Source organism: Diadema setosum, chromosome 17, assembly GCF_964275005.1.
Source record: "Diadema setosum chromosome 17, eeDiaSeto1, whole genome shotgun sequence".
Classification (NCBI taxonomy): Eukaryota; Metazoa; Echinodermata; class Echinoidea; order Diadematoida; family Diadematidae; genus Diadema; species Diadema setosum.
In genome coordinates this window covers 32,917,749-32,938,803 of record NC_092701.1, presented here as the reverse complement: position 1 = coordinate 32,938,803, position 21,055 = coordinate 32,917,749, and the positions used below count along the sequence as shown (strand labels likewise).

At 39.2% G+C, this 21,055-nt stretch overlaps 3 protein-coding genes across 3 annotated transcripts in view; 2 read left to right on the top strand and 1 right to left on the bottom strand.

Annotated features, from left to right (window-relative positions):
- Positions 1-21,055, bottom strand: part of LOC140240997 (uncharacterized) — a 119,375-nt gene that overhangs the window by 61,593 nt on the left and 36,727 nt on the right. The window lies entirely within an intron of this gene.
- LOC140240877 (uncharacterized) lies at positions 15,375-18,195 on the top strand. The gene has a single exon (XM_072320650.1). The coding sequence runs from the start codon at positions 15,375-15,377 to the stop codon at positions 18,123-18,125; it is 2,751 nt and encodes a 916-aa protein (XP_072176751.1). The 3' UTR covers positions 18,126-18,195.
- On the top strand, positions 18,150-19,164 carry LOC140240878 (integrase/recombinase xerD homolog). Its single transcript, XM_072320652.1, has one exon. It carries the CDS (start codon positions 18,232-18,234, stop codon positions 19,162-19,164), a length of 933 nt encoding a protein of 310 aa, XP_072176753.1. The 5' UTR covers positions 18,150-18,231.

Genomic DNA, 21,055 nt, shown 5'->3' with positions numbered 1-21,055 from the left:
TGGGTTTTTAACTCTTTGCGAGATACCAAGAAAACACTTATGATATACAACTTTGTAGTACAGAGCATACCATTTTAAGAGGAATTCAAAGTTTATTTGATGAAAATCGGGTTTGGCATGACTGAAACATCCAAAAACAAAGTAAAACAAAGCGATCGTAATAAAGTGTGGGTCCCACACTTTATTAGAATTGCCCTTTTTTGGATATCTCAGCCATTTAAAAACCAATTTTCATCAAATAAACGTTGAATTCCTCATAGACTTACATACTCTTTCATATTTCATAAGAGGTTTCTCATTACCTCACCAAAAAATGTTCGAAACCTGAAATTAGGTCACAACCAAAACTATTCGATCCCTTTAAGCACTAGTTTTTCTTCATTGCTAATTTGTCACTAAAATACCTTTGGGTCACCTTTAAACCTAAATAATATCAACAAGTGAAACTGAAGGTGCACATTTTGGAGTGATAAACCTCGTAAATTGATTCATCCCAAATTTTATAGCAGGTGCCACATTAATGATTTTTTTCACCTATAGATAAAAGTTTTCTAAAATACTGTGACTTTTTTTTTTCATTAACCTGCTGAAGACGAGTCCCGAGTATCCTCGGGCAAGTGTCTATGGAAAATGCATGTTGTAGCAAAATCAGTCCATCCTCAACAGGTTAATGAGGACCCACAAAAATTAAGGAAATGCATTACCCAAGAGAAATACTTGAAGAGTTTGTTTGCAAAAACCGATAAGTCCATATTTGCCAAATGGAGATATTTGCGATTAAAGGTCAAGAAAAATATTGAGAATAATAAGAAAATTTTTGCTTCTTTTGACCATAACTTCAAAAATGTTTCTTTATATGTAATGACCAATATATAATTTTAAAGGTCTTATTTTGTACTTTATGACAGGAACCGTACTTCAAAATCTTCAAAAATGGACTTATCGGTTTTTGCAAACAAACTCTTCACTTGTAGAAACAACACACAAAGAGAAAAAAGGAGGGGGGGGGGGGCTGAAAATTGCTGAAGATAAGCTGTACATGTGCATTAATAATTTCTTATACAGTAAAGAATATGGTGGGCCATCCCTGGCCAAAAGTAGGTAAACTACCAAATAAAGGTTATAAAGAGAGAGAAACAGTTAAAAACTTGCAGAATAATGGACGAAACTGCAAAGATTATAATGAAATATGGCACATTGTTTTAAGAGGTGTGATTGTATGTTTGTTGTTCTTTCAATTTCAGATATCGGATTACTGCAGTAGTATCAGTCAACAAATGAGTCATTTTTACCCATGCTATTATGGTCATATGAGGGTTTCCATCTTGTGTTTACAAGAATGATTGTGAAACAATATATAAATCAGCAACAACGGCTTATGACCAGTCATTGTATGTTTTCTCGTGGTTTGCCAGACAACGCACCAAGGCTTCGACGGATCGGCACTGCGTAGGCACCGAGGCAGCGGATGGCTACAAAGCAGGCAGGAGCACAACGGAGGAAGTGGGTCATTTGTGGTGGGATGTAGCGAGTATGTGTGTGTGTGTGTGTGTGTGAAGTTGAAGTACACAATACAAATTTTTGTACTCATTCCAAAACTAGCAAGGTTCAGACTTTCAGCAGCTTAACCCCTGGGCTACCAGACTCCAGAGTAGTTGTATCCAAATAAAAAGCTGCATCCCTCCAGCAGAAATTCGGGGCAATTTCGCACGGAAATTCTTCGCCCCTCGATGGAGGAAGCACAGAGCTAATGTGTTGATGGTGATGTAATAGATATCACACACACTGTAAGCTCTACTGCAATATTATAGGAATGCCCATACTTCAAAGGGGAATGAAATCTTATTATTCTATATGGATTGAGTGAATGTGGCAATACTACTAGATCACACCAGTGAAGTTTGAGGAAAATTTGACAATCCTTCAAAAGTTATGAATATTTGAAGTTTCTGTGCGGCCATTGCTGATCTATGAAAAGACTACAACAGTTTGTGAATTCCTGCATAAAAAATTCCACAGACTGTAAATTAAAATTTGTTGTCTTCTTTATATTTTATTCTAATTGTCCATGCATGATATCAAGAAATGTTGCGGTTTTCTCATCCAGCAAGAATGGTGGCACTGAAAATCATATCTGAACATAGTGTCTGATTTTTCTCAAACTTTACTGTCTTCCACCACTGCAACACTCAATCCACCTACATGTATACCTACATAATACAATGTATTTGGTTGGGCTTCATTTACCTTTACTGCAAAATTTGCCTACTGGGACTTCTAGCTGATACTATCGTGATAGCATGAAAGGTATCCATATCCTGTTCGAACCATGTAAACACTGTAAAATTACTTAATCCTTTCACGCCCGAAGCCAATAACATGATGCACAACAGGAATAGGATTTTGACACAGAAGCTCTCAGAGAGGTAACCCTTTAATAAGGAGGGCTAGGAATAAACTCAGGCTGGTGTCCAATGAGAATGTGTGGTTTAACGATAACATCCTTTACAGGTTAAAAAAAAATAAACATTTTACATAAACAGAAATAAATCCTGCATTCCTGAAAAAAAAAAAACCCAACAATGTAGCAAAGGCAAGCTGGTTTAAGCATCTGACTCATTTCCATTCACTAATTGAGTAGTTTTGTTGCGAAGATTACATGATGTTACTAAAAAAAATGCTCCTCGAAATGCACTCGAATGCTTCATCGGGCTAGCACACATGATGATGTGCACCTTCTAGACACTGGGTACAAACAGCGTACATGATTTAATTTGCAAAGCATCATGAAAGCCTCTGAGTATGACAGTGTTCGCTGTCGCTGCAAACAATGCGCCATAGGTCAACATTACCTGCATCATTTATGCCATAAGATTTACAACCCGTGGGATCACCTTTCTTCCCATGGGATACAAAACCTGTCGGATAGTGAAACTTGATCCCCTCATTGTGTTAAAGCAAGGCAGGAAACTTGATAAAATGATACCAGCCAAACGCCCCTACGATATATGACATGTGTGGGGGTGGGGAAAATGGCACAGGGTGCTATGGGCAAGTTATCAAACACATAAGAGAACTTGTAAATCATGGCATGCTAGATCTGCCATCAACAACATGAGAGAATATACAATGTACAATGTATGACAAAATACATGGACAGGAATAACCATCAGTGACCTCCTGGACAATGACCACAGAACCTTACCCTAACATGAACCCTAACCCTAATCCTGAACCTAATCGTGACCCTAACCGAAATTCTAAGCCTAATCCTAACAATTACCCTGACCCTTACCCTAATCTTTACTCTAACCCTATCAATAGCTGGTATTTGGGGGTGATTGTTCTGATACACCATCACCTGCTCTCCATACACATTTTGCACGCAAAGAATGAAATATTGTTTATAACTAAAAAAAAAAAACTAGAAAAAAAAACAAACTTGGTTTTCAATCTATACTACTGCCTGTCAAAGTGTGATTCATGTTCACAATTTACAGATGGCCTTCTTTGCTGCCTGTGCTACATAATTTGTATGATGTGGCAGAAATAAGTGTCATATTGACTTTACCACTGCAGAGGTAGATAGCAAACATATGTGATATGTGAGCCTGATAAGAAAAATCAACTATTTTATGAAAACAATCTTTGTATCAGCATGCAGGACACTCAAGATTTCAATCAATATTCTGTCATTATCTCATTTGTGACCATCAATTATCCAGCTGGACTAGATATGAGGCTAGCATCGAAATATAAGATTTGACTTTACACATCATAAAATGCCTTGTTGTAATTATTTTGATATATCTATGATCAATCAGTGGGATATTTGGAGCGTGTGTAGGAGGGATAGTCTGTTCCTTTATTGTGTAGCATAAACTGTCACAGTGCTATTTTACATAGAGTCTTCCACTTTCATCACATGACTGTGAGTTGAATAAAATCATGAATACACACAGGATGCCCAGGGTGATGGGACCATAAAGTTGACTGGAATGACAGAGGTTGAAAAATGTGTGCGGTTAACGGTGCTATAGGATTTCTTTTTTTTGGGGGGGGGGGTGGTGGGGGTAGCAAGCTCTGAATGATAGGGTTAGCAGAGAATGCATTTAATCACACTAGAATAGATATTAACGAATGCTGAACTTCCCATTAGTACTGGTTGATGACCCCAGATATGGTGCATGGAGAAAATGGATATAGACAGACACTAGGTTTAAATGATGCGGAATGTAATAGAGCATGATATACTGGAGCAAACAATCTGCAGGGAATGAAACGAACTCCTCCACCTACCTATTCACTACACATACAATACTACATGTATGATATAAGCAGACTGAAGTAAGTCACAATACCGGCAGTGTATAAGAACAGGATAAAACCTGCGACAAAACTTTTTTATGCCCTCTTTGTAAAATGAATGAGAATATCACTCAATATGTGCATGTAAAATGTACAGTGGATGAAAAAACTGCAATAAATGCAATGTTTTTAAAAACCTTTGACTCATTTACTGTGAACAAAAAATCCTCATAGATTTTCACAAACTACGCGCAATTTCCCTTTGAATTCATTCATTATGCGGCTTAATTTTGCTATTCAAGCCAGTTAATCAAAAACAGCCGAATTGAAACTCACATGTACTCATCTTCACACTACAAAATTCACCTGGTACACTTGACAAAAACAAAAAGTGTTTCATACTTAAACCACATTTGGCCTTCAGTGCCATACAAAATTTCTGTTGTACGAGTATACTTCCTACATCATCTACAGTACTGATGCACATTAGTGGTATTACATCACAGAGAATAGTTTGTTTTACAACAATTCCTGTTGAATACATGAACAGGCACATTATGATACAAATGTGTTTAACCTCAAAAACAATTTTACATTCCCTTTCTTTTAAAAAAAAAAAGGCAAGAAAGGAAAGAAAATTAATCTATACATAGTGTGAAAAACCACAGGAACAACCACACATAAATTGTTCATGCCAGTTTTTATTAAAGGATAAGTCTTTGTGCCCAGAAGAACAACGCAAACGCACGTGATTCAAGGAGGGTGTGACCGGGAGAACGCAGCAATGGCTAGCGAGGCCCATAAAGTATAACACGCATCTCGCGCGCATTCGCAGCATTCTACCACGCACACCTTCTTTGAATCACGTACATTGCATCATTCTCCTAGGCATGCCTTGATCTCCCAGTATACAACGTTCATGCGATTATTACACGTTTTCATAGGTGGCATTTTCACTTTAACCCGTTGAGGACGAGTCCCCAGTATACTCGGGCAAGTGTCTATGGGAAATGTGTGTTGCAGCAAAATCAAACCATCCTCAGCGGGTTAAAGGAGCCCGCTAGGAAGCTACCATGGTACCATACCATGAGTACAAATAAAACTGAAATAAATATTTTGTGCATAAAGGGCTTCTTTGTTGTACGATCATAAGGTGTACACATGGAAGTAAAGCATAGGAAAAGATATTGGTATAAATGCATTGTCATCTCCTTCAGTGTGTTTACTGTTACTCTTGCCAAGAATGTTTCAGCAATATGTCATCTTGTGTCTGAGGGCATTCACTTCAAAATTATAACCCTTCTTACACCAACCAAACACACACACACACACATACATGCACACAAATAATCCTGGTGGAGCTACGAAAACCACTTTTAATATCAAACTATACAGTTATAATCCTAGATTGCTCTAAGTGATATATATTCCTCCCTGGTCATACATCGCTACTACATATCACGGTAAACTGTTGGAATGATACACTAGTCCAGGTAGAAGCAGAGCTGATGCTAGACAGCTGTGCAACAGTAGACTTCCAGTCAAAGAATAGTAGACATTTTGTCTCCAGCCAGCCTTACCTGGGAAGACGCGACCAAAGCGCCATCGACCCGCAGCATTGGGGCTGGTACTCCTCGTACTGGTCCTCCTCAGCGGCACCAGGTCCACAATGACAAATCCACTGCCGCGGTCCCCTCCCCGGACTCGGCGCTTCTTCACCGTAGGGGCAACCACCTTGGGCATCACCTTACCGTCTTCAGCTGTCGCCACGGCAACATCCACTGGCTGTGCACAGGGCACGCCCATGCCTCAGATACCCAATGACTCACTGACTTGACAATTCTCTACTCGCTCACTGTGCTGTATGATCCCACTGGATAACGGTGTAAGCCATTTTGGAAGAGCATAGATCACAACAGGTAGCTATAATACACCAACATCCCCTCAGTGCATGTAGCATTGTTTTTTGGCCACCAAGGCTGGTAGTGCTTCCAGTGTCCCTGGAATACTGTACAGAGTCACAATGAAAGTACCTCATCACCACTCTGATGGCTCTGGTATATTGACATAACTCCAAACGTACAGACAATGGCCGGCATTTCAAATTTCAAACGCCTTTCACGATATACTACTACTACCTGCAGCTCCAAGTCCATGCAGCTTACAGTTCATGTACATGCCACGATAACAGAATAATGCTGCAAACGAATAAACCACAAAAACAAATACAGTTTCAGCTAGAATACATCTACTTCCTGCAAGAGGTCACAGGATTTCAATTCTCGCTGTTCTCTCACGCACTCCGCCACACGTTAACGGGCGCTCCGATCTCGATCTCGAATGATGGGAGGAAGCTAGCACAAGGCAGACCGTTTCCTGACAACATTCCGATGAGGCCCTTCTCTTTCGTGGTATCAAGGAGAGGTGTGTGCTGTTCAGCGTTGTGCAGCCAGCTACATGTACATATGTACATGTAGCCTCCCAGTCCAAACATTCCGATCTGCAAGTTTAATTGCGCGTGGTCCGATCATTTCCCACAACAATTCCACAATTTTCTGCATTCATAAAGCCCTTCAAATGGGTCAACACCAATGGTGAATGAAATTCAATGCCATCTGGTCATGCATCGAGGGTTCTTCCACTGGGGAAGGGATAAAATACTTCCACCTACGGAATCAGAAGTTTTGCTTCACAGTGGGCAGCTCTACATGCCATTTGTTTGGATGTGGTCATTCTTCCGTCAGATTTACGTGTGTAACTTCACATGTATGACAACAAAATTTTGGTCTTTTGATCTTGCGCCTATTCAAGGCGGCAAAAATCTAGATACGGCCTGCTGAACCTCATGGGAGAGGCTGGCAAGTGACGTTCACCGACAAAAGACATTATGACATCACAAAATAACATTCATTCTCATTCATTTCAAGCAGGGAACAATGGCACCATTAGATTCACAAAGACTCAATGGAATTCTGAACACTGCAAAAAAGGAAATAACCGCCTGCACAGTTGATAAAGTACACTTTGCAATGATAATTAACAGATGAGGCTAGTTTCAAGGTGGATTTGAATTACTTTTTTTTTCTTTTTTGAAGGTGCTGAGAGACTGTTGGTTGCAAAGATATCTGAGTAGGTTAGTCCAGAGTTTGGGATCAGCACTTGCAATGTATGAATGATCTGTTACCAAGTGTGGAGACCATCTTTGGGAAACAAACGGTTCAGAATAATGCCTTGCAAGAAGCAAAGAAAGTACAGAGATGGTTGCCTAATTGTTGGTCCATGAAGAGTTCAGATAGATGAGGGAGGCATTAGGCTGCGTTCACATTATACTATTCAGGTATTCGGGGCTCGTTTTCGAGGGCACGCGAATAGCTTGAATCGAACGATAGGATTTCCTCACACCGGTTCACATAGGAGGGCACTATTCGAAAGTACCGAATAGCTGCGAATAGTATAGCAAAGTGGGAATCGAGCTTGTTCGATTTTCTTGCAGTGTATACCGTCTCTCGTTTATGAAATAATGACAGTTTTGGTCTGAATTTGCCCTTTAGCAAAAATAAGCATGTAGACTGACATTCTGATGCAGTTTAGAAATTGTTAATAAGATTTGCTGGGATGTAGGAGGAAGAAATCCTCACTGCATGGAATATAGGACATGTGAAGAAAATTAGTAAAAAAATTGTACTTCTATAACTGTAAAATGCTAGTAAACATGCAGAAACAGAAACACGCATTAGCCAGTTTTTAAATGCGCAAGATTTATTATTCAAAAGCTAAACCTGGTAAACAATATTATGCACACATGTGCTAAACCTGGTTTTATGTTAACTTTTTTATGAGATACCATTACTCTCTTTTTTCAGTTGGGGGTACCAAGGAGGTACTAGGCGAGCACCTCCTTGGGGGTACTAATAACAAGGAGATTTGAAGAAAAACCTCCAAGCAGTTGTTCCATACAAGGTTACAATCAAATCCCAGTTTTCAACATTTCCCCTGAAATACAGGTTAAAGGCATAATTTACCATTTGCAGATGAAAGCATTAGTGCTATAAAATAGTTCTAAAATGTGAGTTAGGGATAGAAACAACCACTGTCAAAATTTGAATCTGTATAATCGATGTTTAGTGTTGTTAAATACACAAAATGTGAACAATAGTTATAATAAAAAAATTCCCAGACTAAACCGTATACAGTTACGGTTTATTGAGAAAAACCCTGATATCTCCTTATATTTTAGGTTTTGTTGCAAATATTTCATATGGTAGGATGTTTTATGATACAACAGACCTACACATATGCATCAAATATGATATCTTGAAAATTTTTGAAATCACTGCTCCCAAAAGGTAAACTGGACCTTTAAAATTGTTGAAATCAAGGACCTCTTCTCTGGGCTCCATATATCCAAACTCCACGGAGGAGGAGCATCTTGGAGCATGGAATATCAAAGCCAGTGAAATGCTAAGCATTCTATTGTCATGTTATATATATGCATAAAATTTGCACAAATTGTGATGTGATTTCAGTCCTTCCCTAGCACCTCCCTGGACATATGAGAAGCCATGGAAGACTGGAGATATCAATTTGAAAGGACAATACCCCTGGAACATTTCTATGGCATGCTATTTTCACTGCCTATAAATCACATTTTATTTTGCATCAGATATTGCATTCAGCACAGAGCTGAAGGAGGAAATGCAACAGATTTACAACAAAGATGGTACCATGGGTACTGTCCTGCATTTCTTTCTACCATTACTAAGTGATGTAGAATTTGTTATGTAGTGAATGCAAACAGGCACATGCAGTCTGAACTTGTGTGTACCAGTTACTATACGATCTGAAGGTCTTTGCATTGAACTTCACAGTACAGAGATGACTCAATTTTCGTGCCTCTTTTAATTGGGACGGTCGTGAATTCAATCACAGCAGCTATCCTACTCCAGAGTTGTCCCATTTAAGTGGTGGCGACTGTACTAGTGTTGGTCATGTGACAAGTGTCCCATGCATAATGCCCTTCATTTGATCTGGATGCATAAAATCTATAAACATCATTTAATTCAAAGTGTATGAAGGTATTTAATGACTTCCTCTCAGTTGAAAGAGATGTAATTACAAACATCTATGCCTTGTGATCTTGGACAGGACATAAGAGAAATACTACTCAAAGAAAAAAAAAGTGAAACCTTTCTTGTAAAATGAGACTGATGGGAAATAATCAGTGAAGAGAGGGTATAGTTTATCTTACACAGGTTTTCCTTTTTGTTGTCATACTCCCCATGAATAAGATTGAGTGCTGGATCGTATAAATACAGATCGAGCCGCTTTTATAACTTGGCTTCAATTGGAGGCTTATGAACTATGAATATTAAAGGTGCATGGTCCTGGTGTTTTAGTCAAATGCGTACGCAGGCGCACGGCGCAAGTATCCTATAGAGACCTACGCTATTGACTCCTCTTTAGCGCTTACGCTTTGGCCCACTTTCCCCGAGTACGAAGAAGTCCGATTCACTGTAGTCAGTGGTCGGATCACAGTTCGGCTCATGATTCGGCTGAGGGGGATGACAGCTTTAGCAAACTTCTTTTGTGATGTCATAATAACAAGCACATATGCACGCACCCTGGCATTACCACAGACTGCGCGATGCGCAGAGAAGACAACAAAGGCAACGTTACTTAGCAACACCTACGCACTTTACTCTTGATGACAGCTAAACTTCGGTAATCTTCGTATCAATGCTAACGGTGATCGGCAGTATCATCAACAGCCCCCTCTACACTACCGGGACTATGCACCTTTAAAGACCACAGAGAGATGAGGCATTGGGTATTTGTCCAAATATCATCATGTCAGTGCCATGAACTGGCTTTGGCTCACTGGTTGTGCTGCACTGCCCGGTAGGCAATGGCTGATGCTGGTTCGAATCCCAGGCTAGTTCCTCCTTTTCACTTGGTGTTCATGATAACACAGACTGAGCTTTTATACAAACAATCTTATTCATAGAGAGTCACAGCAGGAAAGATAATGTCTGTAGCTGTTATATTTTCTGCAAAACTAAAATCAGAGACATCATGTTTCAAGAAGAATGTCACAAAATTATCACAATGGCTGTGAGTAAAATTGATATTTTCAGAAATATGTGGATATGGCATTGTGTCAGCTGTGTCAACTGGTTTGTCACATCGTTCAGAGAATTTCTGGCATCTACTTTAATATCACTTTCGTCACATGTCATTTTCATTGTTGAAATGCAAGTCCATACCCTGTCAAAGTTGGCTCTTGTGATTATACATTCATACAAATAGAATTGTAGAAGTTTCAACAAACTGGACAGAGAACAAGAAAATTAAAGATAATATAAAGTTTTGGTACCTCAAAAGTTCCCCTGAATTTCCTTGTCTTAGTTTGTGTTTCAGGTTAAAGTACCTTTCATATAACTAACACTGTGAGACTTACTCGCCCCAAAGTGCTCTCATGTCTGTGTAATCATGCAATTAACTGCGACCAGCAGCCCCATACGCATAGCGTAATAGGGCTTCGCATTGTAGCATTCAGGATCATGACAGATTTAGTATCGCGGGTAAATATCAACTTAAAATCCAAAAATTTCTTCAATTTGAAGACTTACCAGTTAAGTTCAAGTATTGAAAACAGGCTTCGGGCAACGTTTGATTCTGCCAATAGTCCCTTTCTGTTCGAATTAATGACTGAATGTGACTCGGTCGAGAGGACCTTGGCAGAGCTACATACACTGAATACTACGGCCAGCGCATGCCCACACATCACATGTGCACAAATTTCAAATCCATGAACGGATAAGATGTTTGTGTGCGCATGTGCTGGCCGTCAATTCAGTGTAGCTCTCCCAAGGTCCTCTCGACCGAGTCACATTCAGTCATCAATTCGAACAGAAAGGGACTATTGGCAAAACCAAACGTTGCCCGAAGCCTGTTTTCAATACTTGAACTTAACTGGTAAGTCTTCAAATTGAAGAAATTTTTGGATTTTAAGTTGATATTTACCCGCGATACTAAATCTGTCATGATCCTGAATGCTACAATGCGAAGCCCTATTACGCTATGCGTATGGGGCTGCTGGTCGCAGTTAGCTATGCGTATGGGGCTGCACGCTGCTGGTCGCAGTTATCATGCAATAATGGTTTCGTACAATACATGTACTACCTCGCCGCCGTACGACGGCGGCTCTGGTACGAAACCATTATTGCATGATTACTAAGACATGAGAGCACTTTGGGGCGAGTAAGTCTAACAGTGTTAGTTATATGAAAGGCACTTTAACCTGAAACACAAACTAAGGCAAGGAAATTCAGGGAAACTTTTGAGGTACCAAAACTTTATATTATCTTTAAGTTTAAATTAGTTACAACACATACATGTATGTGCAAATCAAATGATATGGTAGTCTTTTCTAATCTTCCTTTTTTTAAAAATCAAATCAAAAAGATAAAGACTTGTATTCTTCGTATTAAAGAAAGATAAAGTTTTTGTAGTCTTGTCTTATTAGAACTTAAGATTAACAAAGATATTGTCTGGAAACATGCAAGTTAAGCTCTGTTTGGAAAAAGGTGCATTCCAATATCTTTTGTTAATCGTATTAGTGATGTACATGTAGCAGGGATTGAGATGTGATGTCATTGGCAGAATCTGGGTTTGGAATCTTTTTCTTTCTTTTTTTGGTGGGTGGATCAATGCAGTCTAGAGAAAACTGGAAAATTTATAATGACATACACTGTTTTTGGCACATATTTTTTTTTTTTTTTTTTATTCTTTTGGCCACACAAGTGATGATCAGGGTATAAAATAAATTGACGCAATTCAACATGCACCATGTGTTTTGAACAGGTCCTTTAAGCCTTGCCTGCATATCATATGGTAGATAATTACAGTATATTCCATGTATTCACCAATGGCATGATATTCCCAGGCTCAAGTTTTGGCAGGAATTCATGCTCAAAGCCATAGACTACATTTACCTTGGATGTAGCGAGGAAAGGAAGTTGATAGTTAGACACTATCTCTACAAACATAAAGTGTAAGACACCGTAACCTGTTTTTGTGCATTCACCGCATTATATCCGGTTGAAAGATAAAAACACTAAAGATCAAAACTTTATATTTGGTTATAAAAGCCTTGAAAAATGGCAAAAGATAAGAATGAAAATGGAAACACAGTGATGACATGACTGCACACATGGTCTATACAAGAAAACCACATTCCTGCATTAATATTTTGACAATCCCACTTCTGACTCGAGTGTTTAACTTACAATATACACAATATGAGTGGCAATGGTCCTGAATGCTCACTTTCATGTGTGTAAAACATGTATGTGTTTATGTCTTTTCTCTGTTTCTGGCAAGGATTTAAAAAAGAAAATATCTGCTTTGTTGCCACATTGCAAATCCACTTGACAGAGTAAATTTAGTGGCCCTGAGTACGTAGTCTGCCACATAGAAGAAAATTTTGTTTCTTCCTGAATGAATTGATACTACATTCATGTACTCAAGCTATGTAGTTGTAACTGATTTTGTTTTGTTTTGTTTTGTTTTGTTTTGTTCTCTATCTCGATGAATACCATACATTATTGTGACGTAAGCCTATGTACTCAGGTCATGCGCAGCATGCGAACCTTTGGACACCACCTCTGGAAAACATTCATTTACATGGATAGTGCAACTATGATGAAATATTGAAATGTTATCATTTAGGCTGGCCAGAAATCGTTGCTGTAAACACATATAAATTGCAGCCCAAGTAACACTATGTTAGCCAGCAGTATAAACAGGGTCTTAACACACCATACTAAAGTTGATTCTAATTAAAGGACAAGTTCACCTTCATAAACATAAATATTGAGAGAATGCAGCAATATTAGTAGAACACATCAGTGAAAGTTTGGGGAAAATTTGACTATCGATGCAAAAGTAATGAATTTTTAAAATTTTTGCGTTGGAACTGCTGGATGAGGAGACTACTACAGCTTGTGATGTCATATGCATACAACAGTATAAAGAAAATGTAAAGAAAATTCAACATATTTTCATTTTTGTCGCATAATAAAAGAGCACTTGACTTGCCTCTTTCCAAAGGCAGGAGGAATGATATTACCCATAACATATGTCAGTAACGAGTCAAGGGAATGTGTACTTTTTTCAAAAGATGAAATTTTGTGAAATTCTCTTTATATTTTCCTTATATTGTTGTACTCATATGACATCATACGCTGCAGTAGTCTTCTCATCCAGCAGTGACTGCACGGATTGTCTGATTTTCCTCAAACTTTCAATGATGTGTTCTACTATTATTGCTACATTCTCTCAATTCTTTTGTTTATGAAGGTGAACTTGTCCTTTAATAAAACAAAATCAAACACACAGATTAGCAGAAGTTCCAGTGAAACTGGACATAGGTGTAAAACAAGAAACAAGAAAGTGGTAGAATTTTGAAGTTTTACATTCAGATATCATAAACAGTGAAATTAGTCTCAGATGTATTTCATGCATATTAAATGTGGTGATGATTTAATTCTCTCCATAATTGTCTTGATACGTGCATAAAACTTCTCTGAATTTCTTCTTTTGAAGTGGAACTTAAAGGCATAATTTACCATTTGCAGATGAAAGCATTAGTGCTTTAAAATAGTTCTAAAATGTGAGTTAGGGATAGAAACAACCACTGTCAAAATTTGAATCCGTATAATCGATGTTAAGTGTTGTTAAATACACAAAATGTGAACAATAGTTATAACAAAAATGTTTCCAGACTAAACCGTATACAGTTACGGTTTACTGAGAAAAACCCTGATATCTCCTTATATTTTAGGTTTTATTGCAAATATTTCATATGGTAGGATGTTTTATGATACAACAGACCTACACATATGCATCAAATGTGATATCTTGAACATTTTTGAAATCACTGCTCCCAAAGTGTAAACTGGACCTTTAAAAAAGATAACAACTTGTATGCTGTATTATTGTATCACATTACTGCAGTCTCACAAAATTCTGACTAGTAAAGTTCTTTCTTTTTTTTTTCTTTTTTTTGGGGGGGGGGGGGGGGGGGTGAGTGGTAATCACAAAACTATTGACCAAAAATATCATGTTTCATTGCAACTGATTTTGAACATTATGTTTCCTACATATTAAATACAAACCTTACCGAGACAGGCAGGTTTCCAATGGCAAACTCATTGTGATAGTAATGGTAAATTTCGGCAATGTATTGTGAAGAAAAACTACGCCCAGTTGACATATTTGAAATTATTCAAATATCAAGCATCCACAATGCAGAACAGTTAAATTGTGTATATCTTGGCAACGATCTATATTTACCATGGCAATCATAATATTGGCATAAGTGATCGCTAACACGGTAAACAAAAAGGTGTGTACAATCTCATTTTTTTTTCCCTTTTTGCTGCTTGTTTTCATTTGGCTAGTAGTGCATAAAATATGAATAAAGGCAAAACTTTCCACTTCTTTGATCCTCTCGTAAAGCTAGAAACTTGTGAAGCAACACTAAAATGTGTGGGTTATGGTTCTGTATCAGAACTGAGGTCTAATCATAAAAGCTACGGGCGGGGGTGAGGGCTTTGAAAGAGAAAAGAGAAGAGAGGAGAGAGAAGAGAAATAGAAATGTGGCAGAACAAAATGATATCTGAATATAAAAATCCCTCTTTCATCCACATAAGATTCCTAACCGAACATTTGAATAAAAACCTTACAAAACTGATTAATTCTTGATTGCTATGGAAATTCTGTCTCCCCACACAAGAAATGTATTTGCCTGCGTTACGCAGTATAGCTGGCAAATATTGTTTAGACGGCATTTAAGTGCGAACACTTAATGTTTTCAGGAACGCATGACGGAATGCATTGTATCCGTCATGCGAGTGGAGGGAAATTTGAATATGAAATGTGATAGATGCCTGTGTAGGGAGCGGTGAGGAAGCCTGAGAGGCATTCTAGCCTTGCACTCCTTTGCTAGCACGTTCGAATTTGGGCCTCTCACAATCTACCTTCGTTTTACGCGGTTTCTCAATATGGATGCAGCCAGGATAGCCGACATGATTGACTCTAAAGTCAATCAGAGCCAAAACCGTCTTTTATCAGACCTCGATAATCTAATTTCAAACAGACTGAGCAATTTTCAGCAATCTTTGAACGAATCTCAGAAAGCTCTCAGTGACGCGCAAGTAGCCAAAATTGAAGAAATGCATGCGGACAACTACAAATTTCAACGCAAGGGCAACGAGGAACAGTACAAAGTCAACATCAAAGTTCAGAGGAAGTTGAGGGAAACAGAACAGATTCTGAAAGAAGAAAACGATATTACAACATCCGTTGCCGACGCGAAAGCAAAAATCGCGGAAGGTATTGACATTATAGACAAACGGCAAAAGTTAATCAAAATGGCCGACAGTTCACCCTTGGGGTGGAAGATGGTAGCAGAGTACGAGAATAACTCTTTAGCCGACAATTCCGACGATGAAAAGCGGATGTTCAAAGCAGAGGCTAGAGCCGAGAGGAAAGCGAAAAAAGTCAAAAAGCAGTGGGAGCCAAGGCGATTCCAACCATACGCCATGAACCGATCATCATGGAGGCCGATTCACACTGGCGCCAAAGACCAAGAAAATCATGCTTCAACCAGCCGCGGAGGAGTAGACGAACGCAAGAGGCCGGGGCTTTGTTTCGCCTGCGGTAAACCCGGTCACTGGAAGGCTGACTGTCTAGCAAGAGGCAATAGATCCGACCAGATAAGTGGATCAGAATTTATTCACGTAGCTAAAGAGAATGACACAGAGTCTAAGTTAGATTCGATAGAAAGGGATCAATTTGATAGTACAAGTGACTTGAAGGCACTGCCCAAAAATAGTGGCAATAAGATTAATGTGTCCCCTGTTGGGAGATTGAAACAAAACGTGAATAAGTGGGCCGATTTCGGGGCCAGTAGGGAAATCTTGGATATTATTGAGAATGGCTACAAATTGCCTTTGCACACATTGCCTGATAGTAAAGAGCTTCGTAATAATAGATCAGCTTTAAATCATGGCATGTTTGTGGAAGAGGAGATTGGAAGGTTATTGGAGAAGGGTTGTGTGACAGAAGTTAAAACAAGGCCCACTGTTGTGAATCCTTTGACAGTTTCGGAGAATAAGGACAAATGTAGGCTCGTTTTGGACTGCAGACACATTAATCCACATTTATTCAAGCAAAAGTTTAAATATGAAGATACATCAGTGGCGAAGGATGTGTTCGAAGAAGGGGATCATGTGTTCACATTTGATCTTAAATCTGCATACCATCATGTAGAGATTTTTGAACCACACAGACAGTATTTAGGATTTTCGTGGTGTTCTGAAGGTCAAACAAGGTATTTCGTGTTTAATGTGTTACCATTTGGAATTTCCACGGCGGGTTATGTTTTTACAAAAATAACACGGGTTCCAGTCACCTACTGGAGAGCACAAGGGAAAAAGATTGTCATGTTTCTAGACGACGGGATTGCGGGATGCAGCGATAAGACAGAGGCGATAAAGATGAGCGGGTCAATTAAATCAGAATTGAACGAATTGGGTTTCCTTTTAGCGGATGAAAAGTGCGAGTGGGAACCTAGCAGTAACGCAACCTGGCTAGGATTGGATTGGAATTTTACATTGGGAGTAGTTCATGTAACGGACCGCAGGATACAAAAATTGAAAAAGTCAGTCGAAAGCATTTTGACCAAAGTGAACAGAGGTAACAGGCTTGTTTTGGTACGCGAACTAGCAAGTGTTGCTGGGCAAATCATTTCCACTCAACCCGCAGTCGGGTTAGTAGTTCAGTTGAAAACGAGAGAAATATTCAAGTGCATTAATAGCAGGGCTTCGTGGAATGCCCCAGTGTTAGTTTCTGACGAGGCGGTATCAGAGTTTAAGTTTTGGTATAAGAACATAGAACGGGTGAATGGCATCCCTATGACATTCGTGAAACCATGTAACGCTACTTTGTTTACAGACGCGTCGGCCACTGGGTACGGCGCCTACGTATGTGAAGATTCCAATCTGGAATTGGTTGGTTTCTGGAAAGAACAAGAAAAAGAGTATAGCTCTTCGTGGAGAGAAATTGAAGCTCTGAGCAGAGCACTAAAATCGTTTGGTTCGTGCCTGGAAGGGCAGAGTGTCCGTTGGTTTACGGATAATAGAAATGTCACGAGAATTGTCCAGAAAGGAAGTAGAAGCCGGCAATTACAGAGCATTGCCCTTGAAATTCATGAAACTTGTGAAAAGCTTGGTTTAACCATAATTCCGGTTTGGATTCCTAGAGAACAGAATACACGAGCTGATAACCTCAGTAAAATTATAGACAGCGATGATTGGTACATAAGTCCAAATGTATTTGGTTATCTGGATCGCAGATGGGGGCCACACACAGTAGACAGATTTGCATGCGATTATAACTCACAGTGTAGAAGGTTTAATTCCAGATGGGGATGTCCAAATTCAGAAGGGGTAGACGCATTTAAACAGGCCTGGAGTGACGATGTTAATTGGTGGGTGCCACCACCGCGGCTGGCAGCCAGGGTTATTGATAAGGCAGTACAAGATTGTGCCAATGGTACCCTAGTTGTGCCGCAGTGGAAATCTGCTCCATTTTGGCCAAAAATTTTCAAAGGAGGCAAATTTGCTCCTTTCATTGAGAATTCATTTATGTTTTCCTCAAAGGAAGTAAAGAAAGGAAAGGGTAACAATGGCATCTTTGGTTCTTCGAGAACAACGGATTTCACTTTAATCGCATTGAAATTACGTTTTTGATCTTGTTTATCGCATCGCGACAGGTCTAGGACTATCAGCTGCGATCACAGATGAGATCAAGGCATCCGGAACGCAGACAAGGAATCTTCTTAATTTAGCCGGCAGCATGGCATCTCATTTAGTGCAGTCCAGGAGCGATGGCACCTCAAACAAGTATTACTCATCTTTTCGTAAATGGGAAGCGTTTATCACCGCAGAGGGCGGTAGAGCGATTCCGGCAGAGCCCATACACGTTGCACTGTACTTGACGAGTCTGATCGACGCGGGAAAGTCGCCTAGCGTCGTTCAAAGCGCCATGTATGCCATTAAATGGGCCCACGGTATGAGGGGTCTAGAGGATCCTACGACCAATAATTTTGTGTTAAATTTGATCGAAGCAGCAAAAAGGAAGAATTACAAAAGAGTATCCAAGAAGGATATTTTGTCAAATGAGCAACTTGTGCGCCTTTGTAACAATCACAGTGACACCCATGACATTCTGGTTCTTCGCGATTTAGCGTTCATCATTCTTTGTTTTAGTGGATTTTTTAGGTTCGACGAAGCTCGTTCCTTGAAGTGTAACGATATTACTTTTCATGATAATTACATGTCTGTGTACGTTTCGAAAAGTAAGACTGATCAATTCAGGAAGGGAGATGAAGTAGTCATCAGCAAAGGTCTGACAAATGCATGCCCCATGAGAATTTTGAAACGTTATATGGAGTGTGCAAAAATAGACCCAAAGTCGGGTCATTTTCTGTTCAAGCCTGCATACGCCAATAAAAGCAAAGTGTCTTTGATACATAAAAACAAGTCCATGAGTTACAAGTACACAAGAACACGCGAGACGGTTGTAGCTCGCCTGAAAGAGGTCGGCGAAGGCTTGAATTTGGGTCTTCACTCATTAAGAGCCAGTGGAGCAACGGCTGCTGCCAGGGCCAAAGTGAAGGACAGAATATGGAAAAGACACGGTAGATGGAAAGGAGATAGGGCCAAAGATGGCTATATAGAGGATAGTCTGGAAGAAAGACTATCAGTCACCCAGGCGTTACATTTGTAAATAAATGGTAGTTGTATGAGGCAGAGCATAGGTCATTATGTAATTGAGACATAAATATACAGTTATGCCGGAGATTTAAATTTCTCACCTTGTTCAGAGAATACAAGTAAAATATTTATATTCCGGCTTATATGAAAACTGGGGGCATTAATGTTGTTTACTCTCATACGATTTTTGTCGTCCTTGATACGTTTTGATACGTTTTATGAAACATTACTAGAAATTGTTTGAGGAACGACCATGTTTCATAGCATCCGATCTTGGCATTTCGGAAAAATATGACCCGGAAAACGCCCTTCTTTGTGGTAGTCATTCTAGTAGCTCGGCAGGCTATATCCCAAAATATTGGATTGAGTATATTTTGTGGTGTCAAAAGTAAGGTGAAGGCTGTTAAAATGAGTGGATGATGGATGGGCAGTGTTTTGAACGATAGAGTGATGAACATGTATTTGCCTGCGTTACGCAGTATAGCTGGCAAATATTGTTTAGACGGCATTTAAGTGCGAACACTTAATGTTTTCAGGAACGCATGACGGAATGCATTGTATCCGTCATGCGAGTGGAGGGAAATTTGAATATGAAATGTGATAGATGCCTGTGTAGGGAGCGGTGAGGAAGCCTGAGAGGCATTCTAGCCTTGCACTCCTTTGCTAGCACGTTCGAATTTATAAATTTATTAGAAACAAATCAAATTGATGTTTATGCTTACGACTTTGGTCTCAGCCATAGCCATAGGGTTTTTCCAGAGTTTTGCGCTTATTAAGTTTTATCTCTGTTTTTTTCACCCCGGGCTATTTCGTTAATTAGCCCTGTTATACCTTGTTATATCGATTTCCAAAGAAATCGGGATCCGTGTCAGAAGATCGATATGCACATCGATATGAAATATGTCAAGACATATATGCAATTATTTTTATTATGTAGATCTCGATAATTAGAGATTTCTCTTAATAAAGGCCAGCTCTTCGTGCTAGTAGCTCGGCAGGCTATATCCCAAAATATTGGATTGAGTATATTTTGTGGTGTCAAAAGTAAGGTGAAGGCTGTTAAAATGAGTGGATGATGGATGGGCAGTGTTTTGAACGATAGAGTGATGAACAATATTTGCGTACATCCAACACAAACTTGAAATACAAGCAGGATTCTACAATCTTCAGAATTTCTTTAAGAGAGTGCGAGTAGTAATTCAGGACATATCTAATAAAGTTATTTTTGAAATGTTCTAATAACTGTGGCTGCATCAGGTGTGCTCCATAATGCAATAGGAATTCAGAGTTCACCAGGAAAGCGAATCTCTAATAATCTTGATAAGTGGAACATTTAAAACATCCAAGTAGGACAACATGTCAGGAGGATGTTATGAGAAAGATATTGCGAGAAACCAAAACAACGATGAGGAAAGGGGCAGTCAGGTTGCTAGGCAACCACATGATTTCAGGCAACACAGTAAAGAAAATAATGCACCAAACAGTCTTAAACACACGTCAAGCCCGAAAAGAGTGCTCAGGGGTAATAAACTTGAGATGGGTGTGCATGCACATTCTCCACTCTTCTGTTCTCTTTTTGCATCAGGTAATTTTAGTTGCGTTTACACCAGATCACGTCTTCAAAAGCTGCAGATCAGAGCAGGATATACTCAGTCACCTCAAGATATACCAAACACACAAACAACAAATTGTTGTTTACGACACAGATGAATATGTTTGGCAATGAAACTGAACAAGACAACGCAATGTAAACCAGCTGATTAGGCTGTGAATGTACTAAAAGTTTAGAAAAGATATGTTTACTTGTGACAAGTTCTTAAAATACAACTACAAGAAAGAAAGATCACCATGTCTTTGCACATAAAGAAACCCTAACCTTGACAATCTACGAGGACACACAGTCA

Excerpts from the sequence above, each read along its gene's own strand:
- LOC140240877 (XM_072320650.1), top strand. The coding sequence starts at position 15,375 with ATGGATGCAGCCAGGATAGCCGACATGATTGACTCTAAAGTCAATCAG.
- LOC140240878 (XM_072320652.1), top strand. The coding sequence starts at position 18,232 with ATGGCATCTCATTTAGTGCAGTCCAGGAGCGATGGCACCTCAAACAAG.